General features: G+C 37.7%; 1 protein-coding gene across 1 annotated transcript in view; it reads left to right on the forward strand.

Moving 5' to 3' along the window:
- COL19A1 (collagen type XIX alpha 1 chain) overlaps positions 1-20,600 on the forward strand; it is a 337,557-nt gene that overhangs the window by 262,443 nt on the left and 54,514 nt on the right. Inside the window, exons 19-31 of the mRNA XM_063707696.1 lie at positions 5,485-5,547; positions 8,752-8,787; positions 9,690-9,725; positions 9,820-9,873; positions 10,567-10,620; positions 12,011-12,064; positions 12,715-12,804; positions 14,466-14,510; positions 14,619-14,696; positions 17,532-17,567; positions 17,679-17,732; positions 17,820-17,873; positions 19,226-19,267. Of these exons, the coding sequence (XP_063563766.1) occupies positions 5,485-5,547; positions 8,752-8,787; positions 9,690-9,725; positions 9,820-9,873; positions 10,567-10,620; positions 12,011-12,064; positions 12,715-12,804; positions 14,466-14,510; positions 14,619-14,696; positions 17,532-17,567; positions 17,679-17,732; positions 17,820-17,873; positions 19,226-19,267 (696 nt within the window). The remainder of the gene's footprint in view (positions 1-5,484; positions 5,548-8,751; positions 8,788-9,689; positions 9,726-9,819; positions 9,874-10,566; positions 10,621-12,010; positions 12,065-12,714; positions 12,805-14,465; positions 14,511-14,618; positions 14,697-17,531; positions 17,568-17,678; positions 17,733-17,819; positions 17,874-19,225; positions 19,268-20,600) is intronic.

The raw sequence follows: 20,600 nt of genomic DNA on the forward strand, positions 1-20,600 counted from the left end.
CGGCCTGGACAATATAGTGATACCCCATCCCTACAAAAATTAAAAATATTAGCTGGGCATGCTGGCAAACACCTGTGGTCCCAGCTTCCCAGGGAGGCTGAGGCAAGAGGATCACTTGGAGCCGGGAGGTAGAGGCTGCAGTCAGCTATAATCACACCACTGCACTCCAACCTGAGCAACAGAGCAAGACCTTGTCTCAAAACAACCAACCAAACACAAACATGAGCATAGCAGTTGCTGGAAGAGTGAAACCAACTCTACCTATGCAAGTCTACTTAGTATCTCTTCTGAATCAATACATTAGTTTTTAAAATTATAATGTAATTTAATATAATGTAAGTCACCACAGTGAAAATTTAAAGCTCCATCAAGCTGTTCTCACAGCTCTCTGTTGCACCTGTGGCGAACCCCGGTGCTTCTGAATCCTGGCTGCACATTGGAATCACGTGGAAAGCTTTGACAAAATACCCACACTCAGGCTCCATCCACAGAGACTCCGATTTGGGGTAGGGGTCTTATCTCTATTTAAAAGTGTTTCAGATGACTCTAATACACAACCAGGGCTAAGAACCACTGAGTAATAGGAAGAGCATGAGCTTTGGGACAAAAAGTTGATTGTGGCATTAACAGCTAGGTCACCTTGGGAAGGCCACTTCATTTCTGTAAGTATGCATTTCCTCATTCACACCATGGGCAGAATTGTATCTACACAAAGAGTTGATAGAAGGATTAAAATTAAATAAGAGGGAGTTACTCAAAAGCACAATAACTAAAACACATATAAAGCCCTCACTAAAGATTTGTTCTTTTCTATTCACCCATCTCAATCTTTCCTTCCTCTCATGAGGTCTCATTTAGCACTTTCGAGGATTAATTGTTGTTCTCATTCTTAGCACCTGGTCTTGCTCATCTTTGTATCTCCCACCATAATTTTGACAAAGAAGGGACTCAGTTTGTGCTGTAGAATAAAATATTTAACCAGAAGAATAATTAAACGCATAAGTGATTCATCATTCCTTTATAATATGCTACTTCTCAATGCACTGACCAGCAAAATAGAATTACTAAAAGAGCCAACCCTTTGGAATCCGACACTACAATGAAGCACCAGGACAAGCACAAATAGCACTGGAATATACATACCAATCACCCCTGGTTTAGCAGCCACATCCTGTATCAAGAACACTATGATACAGGGAGAACCACGACTTGCAGTAAATGGCCAAGGAGACCATCCACATGACCAGTCTACCAGTGTGGAAATGAATGATCCCTGCTCTGTGGCTTGACTGAGACTGACAGGATGTGGTGAAGGGATAATGTACTTGCAAGTTACTTGAGAAGAACTGCTGCTTTATAGAGACAGTAGAGCAAAATATCAGAATATCTTAGCACTCCTGAGAAAATAGCAGGTGTCTTGTGAGGAAGACTGTCAGGGAAAAGGTGGAGTCACTACAGCACCAAGCTAATAGCATCGAAAGTGTCAAACTGGAGGAGAGTCTTTCCTAATGCAAAGTAACTTCATCACTTGTGTTTCAACTCATCTCTACAGTGATAAATCACTGAACATTCAATTTAAATAAAAAATACAAACCCATATGTGTCTAAGGTTCAGGTAGAAAATGCTTTTGCTTGCAGAATTTTATGAGGAAAGAGGTCTCTAAGATTTCCTTCCAGCCCAATGTCATCCAACGACTATGTGGAAAGATGGACTGCAACCCCTTTTTTGTCCTGCCCCTGTTTACCTGTAGAGCAGCTATGAATATACTTACTTTTATTTCACCATGTACATTCTCCTCCCCTTCCCCTTTGATATTGGCAGATTTGATTTTTACAAGCAATTGCTAGCCTCCTTCTCAGCTTTCTACTTTTATTTTATTAGGCAAGTCTAACTAGTAGGCATATTTTTCTTTCACACCTATACAATGGAGACTGTAGCACCTACCAGATGGGTAACACGAAGGTCACTCTGTACACCCTAATGCCTATACAAGGCTAATTGTTTATTTTCTCTATCAAACCAACAACAATTTGTTCCTAAATGTATCCCCTAACTTCTCCCTTGCCTTACCTTGAATATAATTTACTATGTCTAGGAAAAAAATGGCTTCTCTTATAATGTGGTAAGAATAAGACTGATGATACACAGGATGTTTAGGTACTACCATAGAAAAAAACAATACTTACGTAGCTTCCTCTGAATTAGGAAAAAGCCTGTATCCAGCACACTAAACTTTAAATTTGATGGATACTGCTTCAAAAGGCATATTGAATATTTAAATTAAGAATGTGAGTGAATTCAGAGAAAAAAATAAGCTACTTATATATAGGTGGTATGTAGACATAGCTAGCGAATATTACACAGTTGGGATGTGGATGACTGAACTTTGGGAAACACTGCTCTAGAATATTTGTACTGACAGGTCTGCGAGTTGGCTTCTTATCCATTTGGTTCCTTGGCTCTCCAACAGGGCCTTACTATTACTAGCTGAAAGCCTAACGGTATAAAAAATTAGTACTGAGGTGAGTCATAAAAGCAAACACTTCTTTCCTAGTATCAACTCTCACAGCACAAAATACTTCTATGACCAAATACGTGAATTTTTCACACACAGCAAGCAAGCAATCAGTTTTGCAACAGACACCAGCTGATTGTCTTCTAATTCCATTCAATTCTGACACTATTTACCTGGTGGTAGCAACAGATCCCACAGATTGAGGGCTCAATCCCACAATACTGCCTTCCACTTCATATGCCAATCGAAAGCCCCGTGTTGTTTTATCTGTGCTTTTGACCAACTGGCTATAAATCGGGGTCCTTATGACCCCGTCCACGGCACTAATTTGCTGGAATGGCTCACAGAACTCAGGGAGATATTTACTTACGCTCACCAGTTTATTATAAAGGATGTTACAAAGTTTACAGATGAAGAACTGCATAAGGCAAGGTATGTGGGAAGGGGTGCCAAGGTTCCAAGCTTCCATGCCCTCCCTGGTCATGCCACCCTCCAGGAACCTCTAAACTTCAGCTCTACAGAAGCTCTCTGAACCCAGTCCTTGTGGTTTTTATGGAAGCTTCATTATGTAGGCGTGATTGATTAAATCATTTGTCATTGGCGACCAAGTTAACCTTCAGTCTCTCTCCCCTCCCCAGAGGTTGGAGGTGAGGCTGAAAAGACTGTAATCAAGCCTTGGTCCTTCTGGTGACCAGCCCAATCCCGAAGCTACCTAGGGGCTGCCAGCTACCAGTCAACTCATTAACATACAAAAAGACACTTATTGCTTTGGGGATTCCAAGGATTTTACGAGTTGTCTGCCAGGAAAACTGGGACGAAGACCAAATACGTATTTTACAATATTGTTATCAAGTAGATGGGCTCACTGCCCACTGTGCACCGAAGCCAATAACTATGGCACCAGCTTTTCAGAAAAGAAAGATTGTGTTGCAAAATCAGCCAGCAAAGAGACAGGAATTGGGCTTAAATTTGCCTCCTGGATTTGGGGATTGGGGCGAGTTTTAAGGGATCAGAGGGCAAGGGACGGGATTTAGGGATGTTAGTTTGGCAGGATCTGATTGGACAGCTTCAAATTTGACCATTTATGGTAAAGTATATTGAGGCAGATTTTTGCTCTGGATATTCCAGGCTAATGGACTTCCATGCTTCTGAAAGAGTTCAGGTTCTGGTCATGTCCCGGTCTTCTTGGTTCCACCCAAGGGGAGGAATTGTTGGTTCCAGCTGTTGTTACAAGTCAAAGCTTTTTCTGTTATGCGTGCCTAGGCTGCATGACTTGCAGTTTTGGGCTCTGTTATACCTTAAAGGTAATGACATTTTGTTATCAACAGAGTAGGCCCTGTTTGGGCTGGTTCCACAGTTATACTATCACATGAGGTTTTAAAATTTTAGTAAAATTAAGATTAAATTTAACAAAGCATATTCCATAAATCTAGAAGACTAATTAATACAAACATGATCTTGTCTATCCATTACAGAAAATCACAAGACATGGATTAGGATATACATATAAAAATAAGCCGAAGATTTTAGGGCTGTAGTAAATTTATACTTGAAGCACTTTTTGGTAGCTGTTTGAGGCTTCAAAATGAACAGTTAGGCACATCCACAGGGGTCAGGATTAGAGATGTTCGGTGCAGCCTTGTTTATAATAGAGAAAAGCTGATTACAACCAAAGTGCCCGTTGGTGGGGCTGAGATAAACGCTGGTTTATTAACATGTTAGAATGCTACTCATCTGTTATAATGAATGAATGAGATCATATGTATCAATAGAGATGGATATTAAAAACAATGCTGAGTGGAAAAAACAAGTCATAGTATGTTATTTATGAGATAAAGCTATTTATGGAATTTGTTTCAAATATTCAGTAATATATTGTTTATGATTCCACATATGCAGTAAAAGTACAATAATATAAACTGAAAATATAAATACTAAATTCTTGAGAGTGGCTCCCTCTGGGTGGAAATAGGAAATATAGGGGATTTCTTCTTTGTAAAATTTTTAATTTCTTTCATTTTGGGTACCTGGTACATGAAGGCTTGGTGTATTCTATTTTATTATGTTTTCTGTATTTATTCTTTTGAAGTAAAAAAATAGGCCAGGTAGGCGAAAACGGTATATGCTCAGAAATGTAATGGTGAACATCATCTTGCAAAAATGCTCTTGAGGTTAGGGGAAAAAAAATCAGCATTACATATCTTCTAGAGACTATGTTTAATTTAAGAATTGTGTAGGTATTCAGAGATCTTGGTAAACACTAAAAGGATGCACAATGCTGAGACTCCTCTGAAGTCTCATTAGTGATATAACTCCTTTCTTTAAGTATTACTTCTCAAATTATATTTTCCAAAAACACTCTTTATATGTCACATACAGATCTCTCTTCAAGGTTTTTGACCAGAACCTCTTAGACATTTCTAAGCTACTGCTGTCACCACATCTACAAGAATGCCTTATTTGCCCACAGCCAATCATCTAAGTAGCATTATAAACCCTGGAAACAGCTGAGAGACTCATTTTGCTTCATATAACTACTGACTCTGCCCACCTAAACAAAGAAAAAAGTGCCTGAAATAAAATGAGTCTGGATTATTGTGCCAGTTAAACAGTCTGATGTCTTTGAGATCACATACAAAAAAATTGGTTTTGGCACACCAGAACAAAATTATAATCTTTCTCCTCTAGATATTCTTTCCTGGAAAAATAATTAACTTTGTGTCACATTACATTTAAGTATCATAATGAAATATATGGATTTCTAAAAGACATAAAGCCATTGGGAAGTACTGACAAACACATTATCATAAAAATAGCCTAAGTAGATTCAGAACTTTACATTGTCTGTTGGATGCTAATAGATAAATTGTATAGTTAGCAGGAGAGCAAGCAATCATTCTGTATCTGACAGTCACAATAATGCTTCTCTAACCATCTGCAAAATCTCTCTTCTGCTTTGTCTTGAAAGGGTGAAACTGGACTACCAGGATTTCCAGGGTCTGTTGGCCCTAAAGGACAAAAAGGAGAACCTGTAAGTATTTTAGCTTTGAGGACAGAGGAAGAATATCTAAAAAACTGGATTAAAAATATGTTTCCAAATCAGCCCCAATTCCATGTGCCTTGGTTGATCCTGTCATGGGAAACAACAGATCAGATCTTCAAGCAAGTACTAGCTATGCTATGCACTAAGTCTCTTACATGTATTTACACACTTAATCCATAAAAAGTTTCCATAAGGTCATCTATTATCACCTGCATACTTCAAATGATGAAAGTAAGGCATAAAGAGGTTAAAAAACTTTGCCCAAAGTCACACAGTACTAAGCATTGGAGCTGTGAATCACACCTAGGTGAGTTGATTCTAGAACCTAAAGTTTAAAATCACAAAGCTCCTCTTGTATAACTAAACACTGCAGCTAAAATAATAAAATCAATGTATCAAAAGACTAGTACAAATTTATCCAAAAGAAATTGGAAACACATCTTTCTGCTCAAACAACTGTTCTCAGTGTACCTTCTGAAGTTATTTTTCTTTCTTGATTTTTGTATGATCAAAGTGGCTTCCCAACCACTTTTTGGTATTACTGTGGCCAGTTTATTTCAAAATGTAGTTCTTTTTGTGGGGAAAAAGAGAAAAACCCTACAGTATCATTTATATTCAAATAGGACCACCTAAAGTGATTAGAGAAATCATAGGTACAAAAAATGACTTGTTTTAATGCTTCTTTTAAAAAAGCAGTTTTCAAGAATCAGTGAGAATCAGGCTTAACAAATGTTTCATCTTTGTTTAAAGAAAAGTAATACATCTTATTAAACCACTCTACCCCTTTCTTTACGAGAGTGAATAAAGGATATTGGTTTATCAGGGGATAAAACATGAAGAGGTCACTAAATTGCCTGCGTGACAAACAGGAACATTATTTAAAGTATTCAGTGTTACAAAGCCAAATTTTCCCTATGCTTCAGCTTTAAAAAATTAACAATGACAGTAATTTTTGCAGCTTTAGAATCAGTCTGTGGCCTACGTACCCCAGTTCTTCTACCTTCGGGAGTCGTGCTTGCCCTTAGTATTCAGTTCAAGCCTTCTTACGCAACTACAGGATTTGGCGGTCTTTAATGAGGTTCTCCAACTGAGTATTTGCAATAATGTCTGGAAAATCTCATGTCTCAGAAATCCAGCCTGGTGCATGCCCCTGGTACCTGCCAGCTCTCTAGGTGCTCCACACTTGGAGGTTCCTCTTACCATCTCTTAGCTGCTTCTCTAGGTCTCCACTGTCTTCCCTCCAAACCTGAACACTGACACCAACCTTCTCTTAATTTCCACATGATGCATGGAGGACCCTGCAGTAAGATTTATAAAAATTTTACTGGAAAATCGAGGATTTTTAGAGCAGAAAGGAGAAACTTTCAGTGAGTTAGAGCGGTGCTTCTCAAATGTGAACATGCACTTGAATCCCACTGATTCTAAGTCAGTAGGTTTGGAAGCAGGACCAGAGAGTCTGTTTCTCATAAGCTCTCAGTAATGCTGGTGTTATTGGTCCATGGACCACACTTTAAGCAGCAAGGGTTGAAGGAGTTCATAGTTCCTAGGAGTCATAGGCCTTTTCCTCCTGCAGGGATTTCCTCTGGCTTTCTTTCCTACCACTAACTTTCAAGGGCAGTCCATGTATCTCATGAGGACTGCCTTTAGCCCTGTTTTCCTTAAATAGAGCTTCTTTTCCTCCTAACTCTTCTCCATACCAGGTCCCTATTCATCCCTTAATTATCCCACCACCCCATACATCTTTACTTGCCACCTTCCTCTACCCCTACATTAAAACAACACAAATTTTACATTATTACGGAGAGCAGTTTAGCTTTTTATGGTCTCAAGCTTTCTCTTCCAGAACAGGATGTAGACTTTACTTTGCATAATAATCAGAAGGCCCAAACAGAAGAGTAGTATTCATTCAAAGGTAAATTCTGAACCACTGATCCCGAATGGTAACTAAAATGGCAAATTTTCCCCCACCATAGGACATTCAGAATATGGTTCGATGTGTAACACATCAGAGCTAAAATATACTTAAGATCACCTAGTTGAACCCCATGATTTTATAGATAAAGAAAGGGGAGCTCTAAAAGATTAAGTGACTTGCCTCAAATAGTAGCCATTGGAGCCAGGACTAAATATCAACTATCTAGACAACTAGGCTCCCGGGTTTTTCTCTTTTTTTTTTTTTCTTTTATAACCAGTTACTTTAGTCCATGTGGCCACTAAACTTTACAGTGGCTGTAAATAAGCAATGACATGAGCAGTGTCATATAAGCAAAAACAAGCAGGGAAATAAGAATATAAATAAAGCCTTGATCTAATATATAGAAATTAACCACTATTAAGATAGTTCATGATGTTGGGTAGATATGGGTATATAGTTGTCCCTTGGTATCTGTGGGGGATGGGTTCCAGGACTCTCAGAGGATACCAAAATCTGAGGATGCTCAAGTCCCTAATATAAAATGGCCTATTTTTATTTGCATATCACCTATGCATTCTCCTGTATACTTCAGATCATTTCCAGATTACTTATAATATATAATACAATGTAAGTGCTATGTAAATAGTTGTTATACTGTATTATTTTTAAAATTTGTATAATTTTTATTGCTGTATTATTTTTTATTGTTTTTCTTTTTCAAATATTTTTTATCCACAACTGCTTGAATCCATGGACACAGAACTTACAGATATGGTTAACCTCTTCAAGTCATTTTCATTAAAGTAAAAATAAAAACTAGGAAACTATTTTTAAAATAATGAGTTTGTATATTTAAGCACACAGTTAACCAACTGGAAGAATTCAAGTGAATGTCTTTCCCTTCAACGTTTTTATCAATTTCTTGCAGTCATTCCCATTTCACATCCAATTGGATGTGTGTGTGTGATCGTTTTCTATGTGGACTAGGCAATAGGAAGCTTTGGCCTTGGGCAGCATTCCAATTTGTCAGCCACTTGGGATTTTATAAATGTTAGAATGATTAACTCATTGTTCATTTGGGAATATAGAGGAGTTTTTAAATTAATTATCATATATTTCCTTTAAGCTGCAAAGACAGACTGTGTGACACACTGGGTATTTTTGGAGGTCTGTTTGCAATGGGAATCTGAGTTTGGCCTATAGGGTTTATCCACACCCCGGTTTGGAGAGTTTATTTCTAAGAGTGTTTAATTCTATTTTCTACCCCTTCTCCTTAGGGAGAGCCTTTTACAAAAGGAGAAAAAGGAGATAGAGTAAGTAGATATTTTATCACTACCTTGGGTTTTCTACTTCATTGATTTGTTTCTCTCTGATTTTCTGGTATGTTTACTTTGGAGTCTAATAGATTTGATTAAATAAGGTCCATGAGCATTTTACTTTTTCCTCTGTGATTTTTAACTCTTTTATTTTGATAAATAAGAAATTTTAAGCCTTGTTAACTGTTGTCATGCAAGGAGACTTCAACATTGGTTTGAGTTTTCTAATACATTTAACCAATTACTAATAGTGATTGGACATGAATGTTATACAAGACACCTATGTAGGATATCAAAAATATAAAATTAAAATAAAAGATACATTTTTTTCCAAAAATTCTGTTAATGGCACAAAGTGGATTTATCAAATATATTAATAAGTCACAGAAAATTTAAAAAGCAAACTTATTATAGCCAGTATCATCCTCTTTTGTATAACCTTAATTTTGTTGTGATTTTTTTCATTAAGCAGATATAACTAATCATTAAGCACATATAACTAAAAGTAGAATCACCAACACATATTACCTTAAATTCTACTCTCCCTCATTCTTTCTCTGAAGTTTTAATTCTCTGGGACATGGGATTAGTTGGTGGCAAATTATAACTATGTCAGCTAAGTAGAGAATGCAGTGATTGCTAATGGGACATGATAATTACAGTGTCAAAAATGGCATTGGGGGAAAAATTATTATAACAAAGAAATCAAGAAAGTATTATTTATTGGTAGTAAGTATTTTGAATCATGTTTTAGAATGAACTCTCCTTGATTTTATTGTGTCTTCCATAATTTCCCTTTTTATTGTATGTTAATTAGTAGAAATTCAATTAAAGTATCAGAGATGTCCATTTCCATCTGAATTTAAGCAATACCTTTATAGTAATTATTTTATTTACAGGGAGAACCTGGGATAATAGGATCACAGGGAGTAAAGGTAATTTCCTGGCATTCTTCAATTTCCTCTCCAACCTTAATGAGATTATGAAAATTAAAGAAACATTGATCTTTCCTTCCCCCCACGTATTTAGGGTGAACCTGGAGATCCTGGACCCCCTGGTTTAATAGGAAGCCCAGGACTAAAGGTATATAAGAAATAACTAAGATTTCTTGGGAAATAATTTGGGAATTATAGCCATTCTGTGTAAAACATGGTGCTTTGGTGTGCCATTCATTTTCTTCACAAATGCTCTCCAAGACTTTATCCTGTTTCCATGGTGATTTTCCCCACTGGCTGCATTTATTACACGCAGAGTAGCTGTCTTTTGGTTTTCACAATAGGATTTCTATACTCTTTTTCAGAGCATATTCACAATAGCATCCCTAAAAGCCTTAAGAGTAAACAATGTGAGCTAAATCTACGACCTTGAGCTATATTCTTAAAAGGAACAGAATTCAAGATTCAGTTTCTAAACCAAAATTATGCAACGTTGAGTTGCTTGAGTTTCCCAAGTGGGATTCCACAGGAGTTTCCCAAGAGAGCAGCTTTTGGAAGATGCAGGAGAAATTAATGTGGTGTACTCCCAGACAATGGGTAGGGCAAGTTACCCAGTTATCACCTGCTGGTGAGAACACATAAATTAAAAGTATCTGGAAACTATCTTGGTAATCCCAAAGCACATTTCAGTATTATACAGATAAAGTGGGAAAGTGGGATGGTGGAAAGTTGGTCTTCCTATACATGAAGATCACACTATTCTTTACAAATACTCAGGTACAATCTGTCTTTTTTTTTTCTTTTTTAGCAAAGCTAAAGTATATACCACCTTTTATTTTAGGGTCAGCAAGGATCTGCAGGCTCCACGGGACCCAGAGGACTGCCAGGAGATGTTGTATGTATAATGTCTTTGATATTTCTGAAATTGAAATTGAGACTAGGACATGTTTTTTAAAAACATCAACATGTGTTCAAGTAACTGAGTTATCCCTCCTTTCCCAAAGACATGGGTCATCTATGCCACTAAAACTGATCATACCTAATGTCAGGAGCTATTGGGAAGACTAGACCCTTCATATAATCATGTGAGGTCCTTTCGAGTATCATTAGCCTAATAAATTGGTTTTTGGAGCTCAAGTTAATCAAATTGTCATTTTGAACATGCTTGTCAGTGCTGTACCAGCAGTAGAGGAGATTGGAAATGTCAAAAGAAATAAAGAACACCAAAAGAGAAAGCAAACATTTTCAATATTCACAGTTTTTAGTTCAAGTCTCCATCTAAGGAAGACATTTCCAAAGCTTCTATCATTTTCTAGCAAAAGCCTTCCAAAAAAAGCAAGTCTTTTAGCTAAAAGTATGTCTGGAGGAAGATCGACAGATTGCATTATAACCTAGCTTTAGTGGACTTAAAATACTCAATACACCTTTCTATTCATTATCCGGATCAGCTTTTTATTCCTTGGAAAACTTTCTAGCCTTCTGACAACTTGGGAGCTGCGAGCTCTCCATCAGTTCACACTTGAGTAAAATAAGAAAAATCCTTGGCCATAACTCCTTGGAGACTGATCACTATCTGACCATGATTAGAGTTCCCTCCAGGCAACTCTTAGGATCTCTCCTTTTTTCATGCCCTGGGAACAGCCCCTTAACCTCACATTCTATTCTCCATGCTCACCGCTTGAGCCTCTCCCGTCTACTAGTCGGTGCACATACTCTGCTTGGTACTCTGAACACCCAATTTATAGAGCAAAGCTTTTGATCACTCCCCTATGCCAAGTAATGGGCCACTGTAGATAAACCTAGTGGACAGATCTTATGAAAAGAGAGAGAATCCTGGTGGCACAAGTGGAGCCACAATGCTCAAAAACTGAGACTAAGTGATAGTGGCCAGAGCTATAAAAAGAACAAAATCAAAAGGGAAAGAGCCACTGTTTCTAAAACATAGTAAAAACATATTTTTCTAGTTGCCCTAGAGTCCTTTGGAATCATTATGTGATGCTGCCAACCACCATCCTTCCTCCATGGCAATAATATCGATGAGACATTCGGTTCAATTCGACTTTAGTTTCTTTCCTATGGCATCCAGGTGGCTTCACTTGAAACAACAAACCACGTAGAATCACTAATATTTTTCCAGGTCTTAAAGGCCAAAATCAATCCAACTCCTTCTATTAATAGGTTATATGTTAAAATTCTGTTCTCTTGACAGAGATTCACAGATATAGGGAAATGTTATTGTAAGAGATGTTCTCATTACTCTTTCCTGTTAACTCTGAGTTTTCTAGGGATTGCCAGGAGAACATGGTATCCCAGGAAAACAAGGCATTAAAGGAGAAAAGGTATAGTTTACATTTTCCTCATTTTATATGTTAAGTAGATAGGAGGAAGAGACAGAGGATCATAAGGGAGATGAAAGGACAGCCCAGGGCTTCTGGAATTGTACAGATTGTGCACATTAACTACAATGTAAATGGCACCCCCTAGAGTTGTGCATTTGGCAGCCCTGGTTCTGGCACAGGAACGCCATGTGACAAAATGAACTGACAGATGAAGATATCAGGAGTCTGAAAGTCAAGCTCAGTTACCAATTCTGGTATAAACTTAAGAAGTCTCTTAATCTCGCAGGATCTGTTTCTTGATATCTACATGGAAACAGTGCATTAACATTGAACCATTATTGGAGAATAACTTAAAGAAAACATAAAGATCATCTATAGAAATTTATTAATAGATATGCCCTTTTGTGCATACACATGCGTATGTTTCATGATACTGCTAACATAACTAACTGCAAAATCTAAATGCACTGAACAGGCATGAATTAGGTACTCAATAAATATTATTGAGTGAGTTGGTGAGTGAGTGAGTGAGTGAATGAATGAAGTTTGACTGGCTATGATGACAACTTAAAACAATGGAAACCACTACCTCCTCACTTCCCACCATGAACCTGAGCATCAAAGTAAGAATCTTACCTTGTTTTCTACAGGGAGATCCGGGTGGGATCATAGGCCCTCCCGGGCTTCCAGGTCCAAAAGGTGAGGCTGGTCCTCCAGGGAAAAGCCTGCCAGGGGAACCAGTAAGTATTAGCCCTTTTCTTAATATTTTTCTTGCAAGTTCATTAATTACTACTTGTGGGTTCCTAGTTTCAGTTCACAAGTATGGGAATAAGTTTAGGTCTGCAAAAAAAGGAAAAAAGAACTTAAAACAGAACTACCATTTGACCTGGCAATCCCACTACTGGGTTTCTTTCCCAAAAGAAAATAAATAGTTCTACAAAAAAGACAGATGTATTCATATGTTCATTGCAACTCTATTCATAGTAGCAATGACATGGATTCAACCTACATGCCCATCTACAATAGACTAGATAAAGAAAATGTGATACATATAACCATGGAATACTATGCAGCCATAAAAAGGACAAAATCATGTCCTTTGCAGCAACATGGATATAGCTAGAGGCCATTATCCTAAGCAAATTAATGCAGGAACAGAAAACGAAATACTACATGTCCTCACTTATAAGTGGGAGCTAAACATTGGTTGCACACCAACATAGTAGAGATGGGAGCAAAAGACATGGGGGACTACTGATGGGGGAGAGTTGAAGGGAGGCAAGGTTGAAAAACTGTCAGGCACTATGCTTACTTCCTTGGGTAGTGGGATCAGTCACACAATAAACCTGAGCAACATGCAATTTACTCATGTAATAAACCTGTACATATACCCCTGAACCTAAAATAAAAGTCAGGGGAAAAAAGAAATATTCATCTATTCATCTTATTCTTTCTTTTCTTTTCTTTTTTTTTTTTGTTTTTGAGACAAGGTCTTAATCTGTCACCCAGGCTAGAGTGCAGTAGTACAATTATGGATCACTGCAGCCTCCACCTCTGGGATTCAAGTGATCCTCCCACCCCAGCCTCCTGAGTAGTGGTGACAACAGGCACACACCACCACGCCTGGCTAATTTTTATATTTTTTGTATAGATGGGGTTTCACCATGTTGTCCATGCTGGTCTTGAACTCCTGAGCTCAAGTGATCTGCCCATCTCGGCCTCCCAAAGTGCTGGGATTACAGGCATCTTACTCTTTAAATCAGAGATAAAACCTCTTAAAAGTTTGATAAGCAAAGGGCTTTCTTCTGAAGAAAATATACATGCATACAACATTTTGCATATGATTTTGGAAGATTCCTAGGTCCCCTGAATCCTAGGCATGAATTCTGTAGAGATCTCTGGATCCCAGTCAGGTACACTGGTTTTAAAACATAAACGTTCCTAGGGCAGTATTGTAAAACAGAAAAACTACCTGAAATTTCTCTTCCAGAGGTTTTGCAGGTATCATCATGGTTTGTCATTTGCAGAAAATGTCTTTGTGACCCAGACTATTCCCAGGACATTGAAAACTGGACTGCTGGAAAATCTAAATAACAAATGTTTTTAAAATATGTTTTATATGCCTTTGTTTTTCATCTCCTTTGAACTTTTTATGTATTAAATAATAATAATATTTCTCAATATCAGGTGCCTCATTTTATAAATAAAATATTTTATATTTTAAAGCAACTATACAAAATCTATAACATATTGAAATTTTTACTCCCCGTTCCTTATTCTTTTATAGAAAAAGATTTATTCAAGTAAGATGAAGAGTGATGAAACATATTTTAGTTATAACTTCTAATGTGTTTATAACTTTTCTAGAAGAAGATATGTATTCATATTTTTTTTCTTTTAGGGATTAGATGGAAATCCTGGAGCACCTGGTCCACGTGGGCCAAAGGTATACAAATATTATAGTTAATTTTTAAGGAATGAATAATTAACAAAATATAGCAGAAAAATGTATGTCTCTTGAGCCTTGCAGTAACAGAAGCCTTTCATTTCACAGGGTGAAAGAGGACTTCCAGGTGTTCACGGTTCCCCAGGGGACATAGGCCCACCAGGGATAGGAATTCCTGGCAGAACAGTAAGTGAAATTCATTCGAGTCCTTGTTGATTCCAATATTGTGAAACAAAATCCAGTGTCAAATTTTAACAAGGAGAAAAGAATGGAAAGGTCAGAGATGGAAATACAAATAAACACTATCCAGAGATGACTGATCCAGCATTGAGGTTGTATCACTTAAGCACAGAGACAGTACCCACTGTTTGTTTATTAACTTACAGATGCTGGTCACACATACACTAAGTTTGGATTAGAAGCAGTCATTTAACCCTTATACCTCTATTCTATATGTTAAAAAGCACAAATACATGTTTGTAAGATAGTAAGAATGCCTAATATTAGGTCAATACATATTACAGCTTGTTTTTAATTAAGTTAAAACAAGAAATTAATATTTAAACTGGATGGAGTATGCATAAGTGAAATGACACCAAAAAGGTCTGAGTAACGTCTTCAGAGTGAAGAGATGGTGTTTTCAATGGTAAAAATAAATAATGGGAAGTTTTTAAAGTATTTAAACTATAAGGACAGAGCCTAGAACAGCCCCTATTAATAATGACCACTATATCCACACTTGTAGATCAAATAATAGTAAATGTACAATTTTTATTTACTATGGAAAGACATAAAACGTTTTTGAACAAGAAAAGTGGAAATAAATGGTTATTCTAATGACATTAATTTAGAAAATTGGTCTGTGTGGTTTAATACAAAAACAAACTAACTTTTTTCATATTATGCTCTTAACATTCAACATAAATACAATTCTGACACCAGCTGTGTGGGTTTTTTTTTCCCCTACTCATCAGTTCCCCAATGGACATCAACTGAATGTTCTATTAGTCAATTCATGTCTGACACTATCTACCTGGATTAAGAGTCAGATCCCACAGGTTAAGGGCTCAGTCCCACAAAACTGACCCCTACTTCAGAGGCCAACTGCATATCTGGACCTTCATGACTTCTGTCCAACCAGCTATAAATTGGGAGCTTCCATGACCCCCACCTCAGGTTCTATAGTTTGCTAGAGTGGTCCACAGAATCAAGTAACGCTTTCTTACATTTACTGGTTTATGATATCAGTAAAGGATATGATAAACGGTACAGTTGAACAGTCAGAAGAAGAGATACAAAGGGAGAGGTCTGGAAGGGTCCCTGAGTGTAGGAGCTTCGGTCCCCACGGAGTTGGGGTGTGTCACTCTCCTGGCACATGGGTGTTTTCGCCAGCCTGGAAGCTCTCTAAACTCCATAAAATTTTGGGATTTTATGGAGGCTTCATCATGTCAGCAAGACTGATAATTAACTACATTTCCAGCCCCTCTCCCCTCTTCAGAGAACGCGGGGTGGGCTGAAAGGCCAAGCTTCTAACTGTGGCTTGGTCTTTCTGGTGATCAGCTCCTATCCAGGAGCCCACCGAGAGTCACCTCATTGGAACAAAAGACTCTCCTATCACCCAAGAAACCCAAGGGATTAGGAGCTCTGTGTCAGGAACCAGGGTCAAAAAACAAGTATTAGAACAGGACTTTATGTTAGCAACCTATTGTTAAGGAATTTATGAGGGTTTTAGGAGCTCTGTGCCAGGAACTGGGGGCAGAGAACACATATTATTTTATCACAATATCACATCCTTATATTGAAGTTATCATGAAAAGTTAAAAGAAAGCATAAGCAGTGAAGGGTTATGTTGTGAATGAGGGTTGTCTGATTTGCCAGGGCAAGAATGTAAAAGAACATTGGAGATGGAAATTAAACCAAGTAAAAACTTGTATCAGAAAATTATTAGAGGCTGGGCCTGGTGGCTCACACCTGTAATCCCAGCACTTTGGGAGGCCAAGGCAGGTGGATCACTTGAGGTCAGGAGTTTGAGACCAGTCTGGCCAATACAGTGAAACCCCATCTCTGCTAAGCATACAAAAATTAGCCAAACGTGGTGGTGGGCGCCTGTAATCCCAGCTACTCAAGAGACTGAGGCAGGAGAATCGCTTGAACCCGGGAGGCGGAGGTTGCAGTGAGCTGAGACTGCACCACTGCACTTCAGCCTGGGTGACAGAGTGAGACTCCATCTCAAAAAAAAAAAAAAGAAAAAAGAAAAGGAAATTATTAGGGAAGTGATGGTGGTTGAGGAAAAAATTACTCAGGGACACAGGATAAATAGGAAGGGAGGAAAAAGTAGCTTTGGCATGAGCAGTGATATGAATATTTATTTATTTAAATAAGAAAAGAAAAATCGTGAGCAGTTACTGAAGTCAACTGCTAAGAAACCAGCTCTTGACTTACTTAGGTTGAAAATTCCTCATGCAGAAGTTCATGGTTACCTAAGAGCGGTACAACTACCATCGTTAAGTTCCCTGATAATCTCCCAGCCTCATTTTATTTATCCGAAATTCTAATTTTCTAAAAGTAGAAAAAAAATCATTGATTAGTGTTTTACCTCCTAATCCTGTCACTGAACACTGGTTCTGGTGATTTATTCCAAGAGATAAATGACTCAAAGTTGAAAGCAGAAAAGAAAAGAATCCCCGAGCCAGTTACCCCTGTGGGTGGTCAGTTTCTGACAGGTGGAATTTGGATGCATTCTTTGTGCCCTCATGAATATGCAGTGACAGATTATGGTAATGAGATAGATGTCCCAAGTCCCTGAGCAAAATCATGTTGATGTTTCCAGCAACAGGTATCTGATTAAGTATTCACCTACGACCTGAAAGTCTTGGCCGACTTTGCAGTTTTCCACGTGTGTACGGTGGCAAAGCCTGTTGTTCCTCTAAGTAAACTACAATGCTTAGTCTTTTATGTCACTTGGATAATTTATGGACATTCTTGGTGGAATTTTAATAATAAAATCTCATTTGTACTCAGGGCGCCCAAGGACCAGCTGGAGAGCCAGGTATTCAGGTAAGCTATTTAACTAATTTTTTAGCACAGCAAAGCCGGCTTACTTACTTGGGGGAAATGACTGAAAGACCATCCTCATAAGTAACTGTTTTTATTTCCCTCCTTTTCCAGGGTCCTCGAGGTCTCCCTGGGTTGCCAGGAACTCCAGGGACTCCAGGGAATGATGTAAGGACTTTCTTTATCTACCCTCCCCCATTTTAATCTGCACGTGTGTCATGTGCAAAGATTAAACATGGATACCTCTGTTTTCAGGGAGTTCCAGGGAGAGATGGAAAGCCAGGCCTGCCAGGCCCCCCAGGTGACCCGGTATGTAGACAAACTTTGTCTGATTTATGTATCTTAAATGCACCCAGAAGCCAAACAGCCTACCAAGCAAGTTTTGCTGTCCAAACTAATTAGAATGCTCGGTGACTGCTTGGTGATTTTGTTTATCCCCATTATTTTGTCGAGAGAAAAAAAATTCAGGCTGGATCAGCATTTCTGTGTGTGTGATGAATACTTATTTCCTAAGGGTATAATTCAACTGTACAATTTTGCCCCAGGCTGAGCCTTGGCATATAATGTCTCAATCCCATTGAAAATTGAGATAAAATATATTGCCACGATTTCTATATTTTCTAATGCTAGTGGCTAAATGAATTTCATTTTTCTAAATGAAATTTTGCAGGTAAGTTGCCTACAATATGGTATAGATCCATTGATTCTGTAGCTTTAAAATATTGCGATGATTAAATTATGAAAACTGGCTTGAGTAGGCTCTTAGAAAAAGGGTTAGGCACAAATGTGTGTTTCAAAGTTTTATTTTAGGTTAAACCTTGCTTAGAGCAACAGTGAAACCCTTTTAAATAGCCTCAGACTCGGCAGTTATAATTTGAGAGGCCATATGGTACATGACATTGTATTAAGAGTCTTGTATAATAAAATCCAAATCTGGCTTCTCAGTTCTAAGCCTCACAAATCCTTTCTACCTCCCACAGTGTCTGGGCCTTATGTGCCTTTATAAGCTATGTGTGGAGGCATATTTTGGCATTACTTTAACGCCACTGTTGAGTGAATCACTTGCGCATTTTTCTGGGAATCTTGCAAAAATGTTACTTGGGTTTACACAGTGTCTCTCTGAAAGAACATCTCAAGACATGTGGCCAAAATGTGGCCCAAGTTCCTTCAGTGTTTGTCTTGCCTATCACTTAAGCCAACTGTAGGTTCTTTTGAACTTCCGTGAGAAATAACTTTAAGGCAAACTTATCTGGTACTTTTCGTATTTCTCAACAGCCTGATAGTGTGTTTGCCAGAGGAATGATTTCCTTTTAATAAATAATTTATCTTTATGTATTATTTAAAACCAATGATATACCAGGGACAGCATAAAGGTTGCCATGAAAATATAAAATAGGGATGCACAGTCAAAACTATGATATGTGTGTTTGCACATTCAAGAGAGAAGAGTAGTGAACATTTTTCAAAATTTGTTCTGAATTCTATCAGTGCCATGTGCACATTTCTTGATGCGAAACATAATGTTAAGCCAGTGATTCTAAAGTGAGACACCAGAAGCTTCATGGCATTTTGAGGAAAAATGTCTACATTATACTGTATGTTTATATTGTATTGTGTTCATATATAAATGCATATATTTGGTTTTATCTTCTTAACCACAGATTGCACTTCCTCTCTTGGGAGACATCGGTGCTTTGCTCAAGGTACTCTACTGCTGTGTAAGAAATTATGTGTTAATTTCCAGGAAAAATTAGAAAGAAAAATATTTAGCAGAAATTGAGTCAATTGCTTAGCTGGAACTAAAATTCAATTTTTAAATGGCAGGACATCTTTAAGATAGGAAAATAAACATGTATCTTATATATCTTGTGCCATTTATCCTAATTCTTTCACTCTCTTCTTCTTTACCAGCCTCTCATTTTGGGTGGGGCAGGGGTGGAGGGCAGCCGGTAGGATAGTTATGAATTGGCTACAGGGAAGGAATTATGTCATTAGCACTCTGGAGTAGATTATTCTCTCCTCTGGAGGAACATCTTTCTCTTAATGGGTGTTGACTCACCCTGGCTCACTACTGTGAAACCTAATCTTTCTCGCTATATCTGGCCTGGTCAGTCCCAAGATGAAAATCAGTGCTGCTCTATAAATAGCCACTTACAAGGCTGAATTTTGATGTCATAGGATTTTACAAAATTCCACAGTCGACAAGTGCTCTAATACCTGTTACTCTGTTCAATAAAAATCACCTCTACCTATTATCGTCTCAGGGAATTAATCTTGCTACCTCTTTTTTTTTTATCTCTAACACTTCCCTGTATTTTATCAGTAAAACAGGTAGGGGGGGATGATAATGGCACATATGTAAGGGTATGTATTTGCATGTTTCTGCCTGATATGCTAAGATTGAGTGAGGCCACATGAAAATCAGGCCCTTGACTTCATACTCAAACACAGTGTGTTGTATCTGTCTTTGTATGAATGGACGTTGTGTATGTGTACACACACACACGCACACACACACAGACTACAGTTTTATATATATATATATAATTTAGTTTGTATTTCTAGCATTTAGCCCAGTGATTTACACAATTATTTGCACAATAGTAAGCAGGCAGAAATATTTGTTTAATTGAATTCAAAAGACTCGAGTTCTAGCATATACATTTGTAAGGTAGAGTTTTGAGAATAGATATATAAACATAAGTGTAAATATGAATATAAATATAAAAATATATTAAAGGAGTTTCTAAGACCTCCAAAAGCCAGCAGTTTTTATAAGCCAGAGAAGAATATTTGTGGGGATTTCAGGAAAATCTTATATTTATTGAGTTAAAATTACATGCCACTCAATATGCCACTTTACTTATATCATCTTATTTAATTTCCACAATAATCTTATGAGTTCAGGCTGTTGCAGCATTCCCACTCTATAGATGAGAGACCCGAAGTTCTCAGCAGTTAAGTAACTTTTTCAGTCATAGAGCAAGTAAATGTAACATTAACACAGGAACATAGGTCCTCAGACATTAAGTCCTA

Source organism: Gorilla gorilla, chromosome 5 (assembly GCF_029281585.2).
Source record: "Gorilla gorilla gorilla isolate KB3781 chromosome 5, NHGRI_mGorGor1-v2.1_pri, whole genome shotgun sequence".
NCBI lineage: Eukaryota > Metazoa > Chordata > Mammalia > Primates > Hominidae > Gorilla > Gorilla gorilla.